This window comes from Muscardinus avellanarius (assembly GCF_963383645.1).
Source record: "Muscardinus avellanarius genome assembly, chromosome: 4".
NCBI classification, from domain to species: domain Eukaryota; kingdom Metazoa; phylum Chordata; class Mammalia; order Rodentia; family Gliridae; genus Muscardinus; species Muscardinus avellanarius.
In genome coordinates this window covers 128,921,561-128,933,331 of record NC_137789.1, presented here as the reverse complement: position 1 = coordinate 128,933,331, position 11,771 = coordinate 128,921,561, and the positions used below count along the sequence as shown (strand labels likewise).

Below are 11,771 nucleotides of genomic sequence, written 5' to 3'. Positions count from 1 at the left end.
CTTCCAACTACGAAGAGGATTTTCTGTCAGAAGCATCCCAAGTTCAAACTTTCGAGAATGCCCCAGGGCTGACCTCAGCCTCAGCACAAGGGTAGACTTTCCTTTTTATTCTTTATCAGTAAAATAACCTTTTATATTATGAGAGCAAATGACCTTAGCTTCCCGTCTAAGTAACTTCTAAGTGGAAATGTAGCAGAAATAGCATCAAATGTACCAGCTTTACTTACGTCATGACAACATTCTGTAAAGCTGGGTTTTCACTCTTAGAATCACCTGGGGAGCTTGTTTAGCATCATGGAGGTTCTGGAAACTTCACTCCCAGAGGTTCTGATTCAGTAGGTCTTGGGTGGTATCTGAGAATCTGCATTTTCAACAAAACCCTCCAGATGATCTTAATAGAAGCAATGTGAGGCCCACATTTAAGAAGAATTGGCCTTAGTGGAAAAACCAGAATTGCTTCTTTCCCAAAATAAGCTCTGTAGACAGAGACACCAAATAGCCTGACTGCCCAAGGGACCTCCTGGAAGAGGTCTCTGGTGAAGGAGGTCATCTAGACTCATCCTCAAAGACCAGGGGGGAGGGGATTAATCTTCGGAGTGCTAGGTTCTCTAAGTGAATTAAACACTGGGCTTGGCACATGGCTAGACTTGAAGATAGGTAGCAAAATACCATAGTACCAGAAAAGTTTTGATGGCTTCTGTCTTTTCCTTTTTCCTTCTTCCTCTTCACTGATAACGGGTTAAGGAAGCCAAATAGACCCACACAGATAATACATTGTTTGGATATGGATGAATGTATACAGCTAAAGCAAATTCTGTCTGGGGACATTCAGCAGAGTGAATTCCGGTTTGATACACAGCATCGACGACAGACTGAACATCAGTGTATGGCATCTGGATGGGAAATCCTGTGACCTGGATCAAGGGCAGAGCAACACAAAAACCAACACTATAATCACGGAGGTGATCTGGAATTACTATGTGCAAAAAGGCCACAGAAGCCTTGAAAAAGTGATAGTTATAAAATTATAATAGTTTCTGTGGGTATGGATTATGTTCTAGGTAGAGGTGCTAATTGTTTCATAGACACATTTAATCCCCAAACTACCCTGTGAAGTAGGTTCTATTATAATACCCACTTTACAGATAGAGAAAAGCAAACCAGGTCTGTCTGATGTCAGAACCTACACATTTGACATTCCACAAATGTGCACCTTCTCTAGAGAGCAAACTGCTGATGTGCAAATCATTTGGTCCTGCATATAAGAGACCTAAAAGAGAATTTGGGAGGAATTTATTCAACAATTTTTAAATTTATATTTGTTAAGGGACAACTATGTGACAGTGAAAAATGGTCTATGTAAAATTGTTTAATAAGCAGATGCAGATGACAACCACAAACCCATTTCAAGCCGTAGCTGCCTACCACAGGAGGCTTTTCCTGAGCCCGAAATCTAGTCACATGTTCTTCCAATGTGATTCAGTAGTATCCTGTCCTTCCCTTAACTTACTTAATAAAATATACTGTTAATTATCGGCTTTCTGATCTAGCTACTAGTCTATAATCTGTGTGACATTGTGATATAATTATAGGATTATATCTTTCTGGTTTATTGTCATAACTCGAGTGCCTACTACAATACTTAGGACACAGAATAAAAATCAGAGTTAGAATTTAGTAAGTAAGCACTTAGTAGGCTCTGGGTACAATGGTGATATTAATGTATTTAAACCTTATCACAAGCCGGGCGTGGTGGCGCACGCTTGTAATCCCCGCGCTTGGGAGGCAGAGACAGGAGGATCGCGCAGGTTCGAAGCTAGCCCCGCGCGCTGGCTTAGGAGACCCTGTTTCCAAATATAAAATGTAAAAAGAGGTCTGGGAGTGTAGCCCGGAGGTAGAAGGGCTTCCAGGAACCCCAGTACCACCAAAAAAAAAAAAAAAAAAAAAAAAATAAACCTCATCACAACCACAAATGAAGTAAGTGTTTTTATCCCTGTTATCCAGTGGAGTGTATTTAGTAGAGTGTAGTAGAAGGTATAGAGATATTAGATAACCTACCCCACATCAAAGGTAGTGAATGGATAAGCCAGGATTTAAGCATAGGCTGCAGGGTTCAGGCCAGGTTTGTTGTTGCTGCTGCTATTATTATTATTATTATTGGCACTGGGGATTGAACTCAGGGGGATTCTACCTCTGAGTTATACCCTCAGTCCTATTTTATTTTTTATTTGGAAACAGGATCTCACTAAGTTGTGGAGGGACTCATTAAATGGCTGAGGCTGGCTGTGAACCTGTGATTCTCCTGTCTCAGCCTCTCAAGTACTGGGATTACAAGGGTATGCCCTCAGTCCTGGCTCAGGTACATTATTGCTTATTATGTATTATTAAATAATCAGGTAATTTTACATAGGAACTCTTATGTTTTAAACCTTGGTTTATATTTTACTATGTTTTGCTTATCTGTTTACCACCTAATTCTATTAAAACCAAGCAAAACGAAAACTTCTTCCTTTTTCATGAATGAATAGCGCCTGCAGATAACTCCCTGGCAGCCTAAGGCTCAACTCCAAAGAGATCCTTTACTTCTTCCTATTGGGAAATTCCCCTAGAAAACATCTAAGTCTCCTGGCTGGTACAGTGAAGGATTCCCACTCTTGGAAGCCTGAGATTTAAAAAAATCCAATGAATTAGTTTATAGGGAATTGGGAATTAAAAGGATGCTATATTCTGGGTTTAGAGTAGAAGAAAAGGAGGATCCTAACAAAATATCAAATACTCAACATGTTTGCTTATGTACTTGCTGGGTTTGAGATACTTTTGTACTATCCAAGATGACAGTGGGCCGATAAATAGAAGAGGGGAGATCAGGAGAAAGGTCCAGTCTGAATGTATGAACTTGGGAGTCATTTGCATATGGGAGATATTAGAGCTTCCCTGGAGTCCTTTTTTCCCAGAACCAGTAACAGGGAATCCAATCTATTATAAGAGATTTTTTTTTTTTCAGTTTCTCAGTTGCAGTGTGGTTTCCTTCTGGGCATCTCTTTCCAAAGTTTGTAGTTCATACATCATAAAACGCACAACTGATTCCAAGAAAATGCCATGCAATGTGTTTCTGGTAGTAACCATTTGCTACATTTGCAATTTTTTTTGGTATATAAGTAAATGTGTTTTATCTATCTTCCAGGAACAAGATAAAAGACATTTCAAAAATACTTAATGTTGCTATTACTTAGCGATTAACCACATAGATATAAAACAAATGCTATTACTGCACTAAATTATATACAAACCCAATAAAATTGCAGCAGCCTTTCAAATTCACTTTGTTCTTCAGATGAGACGAAACTTCCTGTGCCAAGTTCCAGCTTTGGAAGGATTTGTCGCAAAATAGAAGTACACTGTCGATTCCAACGTGTTGGGTGTTTAGGTCTCCAGTCCATCATTTTATACTTTAGAGTCCTTTTAATCCTAAGAATACAAAAATAATTTTGTGACAAATTACAATTCATTTAGTAAGTGCAGTGAGAGTTTTGCCACTTGATTATTTAAGTATAGGAATGATACTTTTGGGATTTAGGAGGGAAAGAGACCTCCTTAGCTAGGGTTGTCTGCCACCATTCACATTCATGAAGCCGGGGCCCCAGAGCTACGGCAGTCTAACTCTGAGCTACACCCTCTGCTGTTTTTATTTATTTATTTATTTTATTATTATTATTATATTATTAATATTATTAATATTATTATTATTATTATTATTATTATTATTAGTGGTGGTACTGGGGCTCCTGGAAACCCTTCTACCTCTGGGCTACACTCCCAGACCTATTTTATATTTTTATTTGGAAACAGGGTCTCTTAAGCCAGCAATGCTGGCTTTGAACCTGCGCAATCCTCCTGTCTCTGCCTCCCAAGCACAGGGATTACAAGTGTGCACCACCATGCCCGGCATGCCTAACAGTTTTTAATTCTTTAAGTGCAAATGGTGTGTGTGTGTGTGTGTGTGTGTGTGTGTGTGTGTGCACGCATGTGTGGTGGTGGTGCTGGGGATTGAACCCAGAGCCTCATGCATGGTAGACAAGTACTCTACCACGGAGCTACATCATCAAACCCCAGAACCTGTATTTTTAAATAGTTCTATAAGCAAATCTGATGAGACTCGAAGTTGGGATGCATTTTGTTGTTGTTAAGAACTGGGAAATGGCCGGGCATGGTGGCACACGCTTGTAATCCCCACGCTTGGGAGACAGAGACAGGAGGATTGCGCAGGTTCGAAGCCAGCCTCAGTTGGCTTAAGAGACCCTTTTTCCAAATAAAATATAAAATAGGTTGGGAAGTGTAGCCGGAGGTATAAGGCCCCTGGGTTCCATCCCCAGTACCACCACCAAAAAAAAAAAAAAAAAAAAAAAGAACTGGGAAATGAGGAGTGGGAATGATGGGGTGGGGTGGAGTGGATTGTATGCTAGTGAGAAGGAGCAGCACACTGTGTTTTGATTGGCTGGTGGTGGTGTGCCTGCCAGCCTACTGTGTCACTGTGCCAGCCACTGGGGCCAGTCAGACCCTGAAGCCTTTGACATATTTGGAATTGGAGTGAGGCCTGCTTCAAGGCCTTCAGGCTTGATGGAACAACTCCTTAAGACACCTAGGGGTAAGTATTTGTGCAAGCCGGAAGGACCCGGCACTGGCAGCCAATGTTGTCTCATATAACGGGGATGTTTTTACCACACCCCAGGTCACAGGCCATTTACCTTTATGTTCTTTCAAGCAATGTTAGCTATTGTGTGATTGTTACCTTTAGCTCAACAGGTATCTGTGTTGAGAACTTTCCAATAGTGGTTCACAATGTTTTCCTGAGTTAACTTAGACTGTTATTTCAAGGGGTCCTGGGTGATAAAAGGGATAACTCTTCCAAGTCTGTACCAAGAAACAGGTGGTTCAGTGGAACTAACCATTATAACTTTCCTTTTCATGCTCTGGTTATTGATTCTAACAGGAATCTTGAAAGGCTGGGTTAGAGGACTGAAAAGTGACTAAACAAGAGATTAAACAAGAGAACATGGTACCTGTTCTTTAGATCCTCTACCATGCTTTTATTAGTATCACAATATATGATTTCTTCAGGCTGAAATACAGAAGATTTAAAGTTAGGGAAGATTCTAGAGAGATAATCTTCATACAATAGTGCTTGTGGTAGGGGACCCAAACCAGTCACTCATGGCAAAAATACTCAGTTTTACCTTAAGTAAAATGTACATCACAGTATTTCCTTTGATTTAAACACTGCTTCAATAGAGCATGAGATAGGACAGATTTACAAAAAAAGATATTTTCTGTGGGTCAGACTGACATACCATCCCCATTCATTTACTTAAGCAGGCATTTGACATGTTTCTAATTTTGTCAAAAAATCTTTGGCAGCTGTACTATTCCCTTCCATATACTGCAGCTTTGGTGAGGTCAAAGACCGAGTCTCAGTTACTGCCTCTATAAAACAGGAATGATGGAGAAAAGCGGGGCTTAAGAGCCCCGCTAACAACCAATCTCCATTACCACAAAATCAGCGCCTTTCATAGCCAGAAAGAACCATCACCAGAGAAACAAAAAAATCACCAGGCTCCAGAGAGAAAGCAGACTGAGAACAGAGCTCAGAGCCACAGAGGAGATACACCAGCCTCACGCCCGAGGACGCGGCAGCAGCGCCATACTGCTGGCGGCAGCGGCAAGTTCGCTGGACAGCTACAGCAAGCCGAGGTGAGCTGCTGCAGAACAGCCAGGCGGGATTTCTAGGCGCAGAGAGCATCTAAAGCTCCCAGTGGCTGAGCTCAGCACACGCTGCAGGGATTCAGAGTGGAACTCAAAACCAAGAAGAAATACGCCAGCCTCACGGCCGAGGGCATAGCAGCGGCACCATATTGCCACCGGCGGCAGCAGGAGCGAATTCACCAAGTCCAGTACAGCTACATCTGCATACTCAAGAACAGTGAGTCAAATTGCGGGCCACAGAGGAGAAATCCCAGTACTGTACTCCCTGGGACTTGACCCAGTGGGGGAGTGGCAGTGGCAGAGATATCACACCATAGGAGAACGTGCAACCTGGCACCCCCCCCATAGTCTAAAGCAGCCTCTATCGACTCTCTGGGTCGGAGACTCTGTGATACAACCCAGTAAAGGAGTAGTGGGGTCTGAGATACTATTGACTCGATATCCAGAACACCTTAAGTGAAGTCATAGTGACCCAAGGGAAGAACCCAGAGAAAGCACAAACTTCCGAAATCATGGGAAAAAGGAATAATACTGGAGCAATGAATGCCCACAACCCCACAACATCAGAACCCGATAAAACAGAAAATCAGAGATTTCTAGAAGATCAAATCAGGAAAATAACTGTAGAAATAATAGAGGTGCTTCGAAAAGAACTCAGAGAGAGCCAAAAAGAGATAAAGGATGCAATTAATGAAGTAAAGGCCTCAATTCAAAGCACAAACAACCGATTAGACCACATGGAGAACAGAATCTCGCTCTTAGAAGATGATCATTCCAAAAATGAACGCATGGTTTCTAATCTAGAAAAAAATATCTGACAGCAGGAATCTGACATTGAAGAAATATGGGCCCATTTTAAGAGAGCTAACCTAAGAATAATTGGAATAGAGGAGGGAAAAGAAAGTGAAACCAAAGGGATCAACAATCTCTTCAAGGAAGTAATAGCAGAAAATTTTCCAAACATAGAGGAAGAGGTCGATACACAGGTCCAGGAAACTTATAGAACTCCCTTTAGACAGGATCGGAGAAGAGGATCCCCACGCCACATAATTGTCAAAATGACCAATGTGGAAGCCAAGCAGAGAATCTTAAAGGCAACAAAAGCAAAGGGCCAAGTGACATTCAGAGGCAAACCAATTAGAATCACTCCAGACTTCCCAAACCAAGTCATGAGAGCCAGAAGGGCTTGGAGTAACATATTCCAAACTCTGAAAGAAAACAACTTCCAGCCAAAAATTTCCTACCCAGCAAAACTTTCTATCAAATTAGATGGAAAAATAAGAAGCTTCCATGACAAACAGAAACTGAAGGAATTTATGTCTTCAAAACCAGCACTAGAGAAAATACTCAAAGAGATTAACTACAAAGAAGAAAGAGGTAACACACACCAGAACCAGAGAAACAAGATTTTCCATCCAACAGTCAACTAAGATTGGTTATCTGTGGAGATTCATTATTTATGTTAGTCTTTTACCTATCTCTAAATGGTATTGTTTGCCTTTATTGTTGTTAATTTTTAGTATTTCTAGTTGGAATATTAATATACCTTCAGATATAACATTTGGAAATATTTTATCCCATTCTATTAGTAACTTTTAACTCTGTTTACATTGTCTTTGGATATACAATATTTTTTTTATTTTTTAGCGAGTTTGTATACTCTTCTGTTGCCTGTGCCATTGAAACCATATCTAAGAAATCACTGCCAATTTCAATGTTGTGAGGTTTTATGACCCAGATTTTCTCCTAAAAGTTTATAGTCTTAAGATTTATATTTAGGTCTTTTATCTATTTTGAGTTAATATTTGTATATGGGATTAGGTAAGGGTCCAATTTTATTCTTTTCCATGTAAATATTATTTTTCAACAATATTTAGTTAAAAGATTATTATTTCCACCACCAAATGTTCGTGGAAACCTTGTCGAAAATAACTTGACAATATAGGGAAGAATTTAGCTCTAGGCTTTTATTTAACTCCAATGGTTTATATATCTGCCTTTAGAATAGTACTACAGTGTTTCAATTATTGTAGCTTTATATGGTTTGAAATCAGAAAATATATCTTCTAGCTTTGTTCTTTTTCAAGACCGTTTTGGGTATCTAGAGTCCATATTCCATATTAGGATAGATTTTTTTTTCTGAAAAATAAATATATAAATATATGATAGTTTCACCCCCAAAAAATAGAAAAAATATTCTCTGGTAAGAAAGAAAGTAAAAAGAAATATTGAAATGTTATCTTTAAGTCATCAAAAGCTTGGTATCAGACAAATGAAACTGTTATGTGAGATTATCATTTTTAACTTTGGATAAATTGCTATAATACTAGATGTCAACCACTAAGCCAAGCATGGGAGGGAGGGATGGGGAGGGAATGGGGTGAGGATCGGGTGGGGGCTGACTGGGTGATGTGTGCATGTATGTCTACAAAAGTTTGTATCCCACTATGATGTATGAATACAGTGCACCAATAAAAAAATAAAATAAATAAAATAAAATTAGGAATGATAATAGTGCCTGCTGTTCTAGGCCCTTGTGATGATTTTCTTTTTTTTTTTTTGGTGGTGGTACTGGGGTTCCTGGAAGCCCTTCTACCTCCAGGCTACACTCCCAGACCTATTTTTTAAAAATATTTTTATTTGGAAACTGGGTCTCTTAAGCCAGCGTGGCTGGCTTCGAACCTGTGTGATCCTCCTTTCTCCACCTCCCAAGTGCGGGATTACAAGCATACACCACCACGCCCGGCCCTTGTGATGATTTTAAAATAAAGTAATATATGTGAAGCCTGACATATGTGGAATAACCAGTGAACCTCAGGGCTCATTGTTAATACTTTCCTAACTTTGTTTAACATTAGCCTTCTCTGATTATTTGTTTGTTTCTTACAACTGGCAGGAGCCAATTATTTGTGCTTGCATGTGTGTGAACACACACACACACACACACACACACACACACACACACACTCACACACACACACAGAATCTGTTTCACCCTCCAGTCTGTCTTCAAGCTTTTGCTCCAGGCCCATACCCCCCCAACAGCTGGGAGCAGCAGGGAGAAGCGAGGACTTTCTCTTTCAACCCAAACTTCCTCTCTGCTGGGCTAATGAGGACGAAAGTGAGGGGCTGGGTTTAGAGAATTTTTACCTTGGGCACTTTATAGCTGAGAAGTAGAGGCAGCTGACAGAGGCAGTAGGGCAGGCAGAGGCAGTAGGAATGAAGGTTGTACAGAAGTGGGCAATACTCAATAGACTTCTAGGTTCCCCAAATGTGGCCCAGACTGGCAACTCAGAGTTGGGAACATGATAGAAATAGAAATTCTTGGCCCTCCCTTTAGCCTCACTGGATGAGAAGCTCCTTTGCCCTTCATAATCTCCTCAGCACAGCCTCTACCACCTGCCTTTCTAGCCTCATTCTGGCCCTTCCACTTTCCTCTCACAAACCAGTTCCACAAAGTCACAATCCACATGGTCACACTTAGATATAGTAGCAATCTCATTTCCCTGGTTCCATTATTTGTATCCTTCAGCATTCCTGCAGCTATAATCTAAAAGGCTGACCATGTAACTTGGCGAAAAGAAGACTTGTTTTCTTACAGTTTCCAGTTTAGTCCATGTGAGCCTGGGGACTGCGGATCTCAGGATGTGGTGGCAGAAAGCAGAGAGGGTGAGCACGTGAGCTGTGCCCACATCATGGTACCTGGGTACCACCCCGGTCAATCCATTGCAATGGATTTAGCCACTTCTGGGATTACAACCCTCATGACTCAATTACATCAACCCTGAATATTAATAAGTGAGCTCTTTAGGGGACATTTTATATTTAACTCTAACAAGGCCCCCAAACGAGGCCTGGGTGTGTTTAGTTGGTAAGTTTATGAGTGTTTGCTTTCCTTTTCTGACAAAATCCTCTCCCTTCCCCACCCCCCAGGATCTCATATCCCTCTAAACTTCAGAAAGGTTGTCCCAGCTCTGTATGCCCACATGCTCATCACGCATACTCAAATCTAAATTTGTATTCTTAGTTGCATGTAACAGACTAAGTTGGCTCCAGATAGTGCTTTCTTCTGGGATGAAGGTGCCAAGGTGGAAGATGGAGGGCCACTTACTCACAGGAAGAAATCAATAAAGATACAAGCAAAGCTCAGTTTATAGGTTTTCTGTCTATAGATTCAACCTTCAATCTGAAAGAGGGGTTAGTTTCTACTTTCAGTCAGAAAAGCATTTAAAAACCACTTAAAATTTCAATTCTTTTTTGTATGTGCATGGCACTGGGGATTAAAATCAGGGGTGCTCTACCACTGAGCGACACCTCCAGTCCCTTTTCACTTTTTATTTTATTTATGTTTAGGGTCACACTAAGTTACCCAGGCTGGCCTTGAACCTACAATCCTCCTGTCTCAGCCTCCAGAGTACTGGGATTATAGGCATGTACCACTGAGCTGACCTAACAAATGCCAGTTTGGTTGTGGTAGCCCTTGCCTTGGTGATGTGGGCTTCTGACTTCCCTGAGGATAAAGACCCGAATCTTTACCATGACTCTGCTCAGCCCTCAGCTCACCTCTGCTCACTCCCTGGCAGTGGCCATGCGGGGTGGTCAGCTCCTGGTCAGGTAGCTCCTGGCCACTGCAGGTCTTCCCACCTGCCATTTCTTTTTCTGGGTCCATTCTCTTCCCCAACTTTCATGGAGGCAAGCTCCTGCTCACCTTTCCCCACTGGACCCTGCGACTACCCTCTTTCAGGACCTCCTGCTGCACGCTCTTGTACCTAATTCATCACAGAAAGTGAAGGGTCACATGATTTCATTCATATGAGGAAGCTAGGGAGTAGTTAGGATACCAGAGGGACTTCAGATAATGGAAGGAAAACTCCAGTGGAGCCAGGGAGGTAGTCTAGGGGAAGAGGATAGAAGGGAGAGGGGAGACCAATGAAGAAATAACTTTGATTGAGATTATGCACATATGTGAGGATACCAATGTCAGTCTCAATGTCCTGTATGGGGAAGGGCATGGGGGGAGTGAAGAGAGGGCTGGGGGAAAGCCCACCAAGTGCGGTGTGCTCCTACATCACTGTCTCTATGAATTCCATTATGATGTGAGACTATAATACACCAATAAAACTAATAAATAAACCTCATTCATTTTTCCAGTAATAGCACTGACCATTCCCCATTTCAATTGCTTGTTTCTTCCTCTAGAACATAAATTTCTAAAACACTGAAACTTTTTTCTTCTACCCTCAATCTAACACAATATTGGCTCATAGCAGTGAAGAAGTCAATAAATATCGCCCGAATGAATAAGAGAATGATTATGTGTTGGCCGAACAGAACCTCAACTGGAAATAGATTCTTCCTCTAGGAGGCAGCAATGCTTCAGCCACAGCTATTGGATGGGAAAAGCTGGGCATGCACTACAGGGATTGTAAATGTGGTTTGCTCAAGAGAGATAAGCACATTTCCGCTTTTTAAAAACGATGTTTCAAACAGGAAATATAAAAATACGTATGTATACTTGATCTGCATAGAGAATATTTAGAAAAATATACAAGAAATGACAGGACAGTAATTTCTTAGAGGGTGAGAAAAAGACATTGAAGCCGAGAGAACTCTTTACTTGATAAACTTTGGTATTCTTTGAGTTCCCCCCATTATAACCACCATCATTGTTTCTGATATCATGAGTCGCCTTGAATTTTCAAGCATATTGAATAATATAATCCACATACTCACTACTCAGCTATATCTAATCTTTGCGTTTTTCTGTGTGTGTGTGTGTGTGTGTGTGTGTGTGTGTGTGTGTGTGTGTGTGTGTGTTACTGGGGATTGAACTCAGAGGCATTCTACCTCTAAGCTATACCTTTTTTGTTTGGAAACAGGGTCTTGCTAGGTTGCTGAAAACCTTGCTACATTGCTGAGTCTGTCCTCAAGCCTGCAATCCTCCTGTCTCAGTCTCCCAGGTACTGGGATTACAGGCATGTGCCACCATGCCCAGCTTATTTTAGATTTTT

The 11,771-nt window shown here is 41.2% G+C and overlaps 1 protein-coding gene across 2 annotated transcripts in view; it reads right to left on the bottom strand.

The window, feature by feature from the left end:
* Positions 1-725: 725 nt before the first annotated feature.
* Positions 726-11,771, bottom strand: part of CC2D2B (coiled-coil and C2 domain containing 2B) — a gene marked incomplete at both ends in the record, with an annotated part of 28,548 nt that continues 17,502 nt past the window's right edge. The window contains 3 exons of one of the 2 annotated variants that reach the window (XM_080695072.1): positions 726-914; positions 3,291-3,468; positions 5,061-5,119. In XM_080695072.1, coding sequence (XP_080551198.1) covers positions 726-914; positions 3,291-3,468; positions 5,061-5,119 — 426 coding nt within the window. The remainder of the gene's footprint in view (positions 915-3,290; positions 3,469-5,060; positions 5,120-11,771) is intronic. The other variant, XM_080695073.1, reaches the window with a different exon arrangement.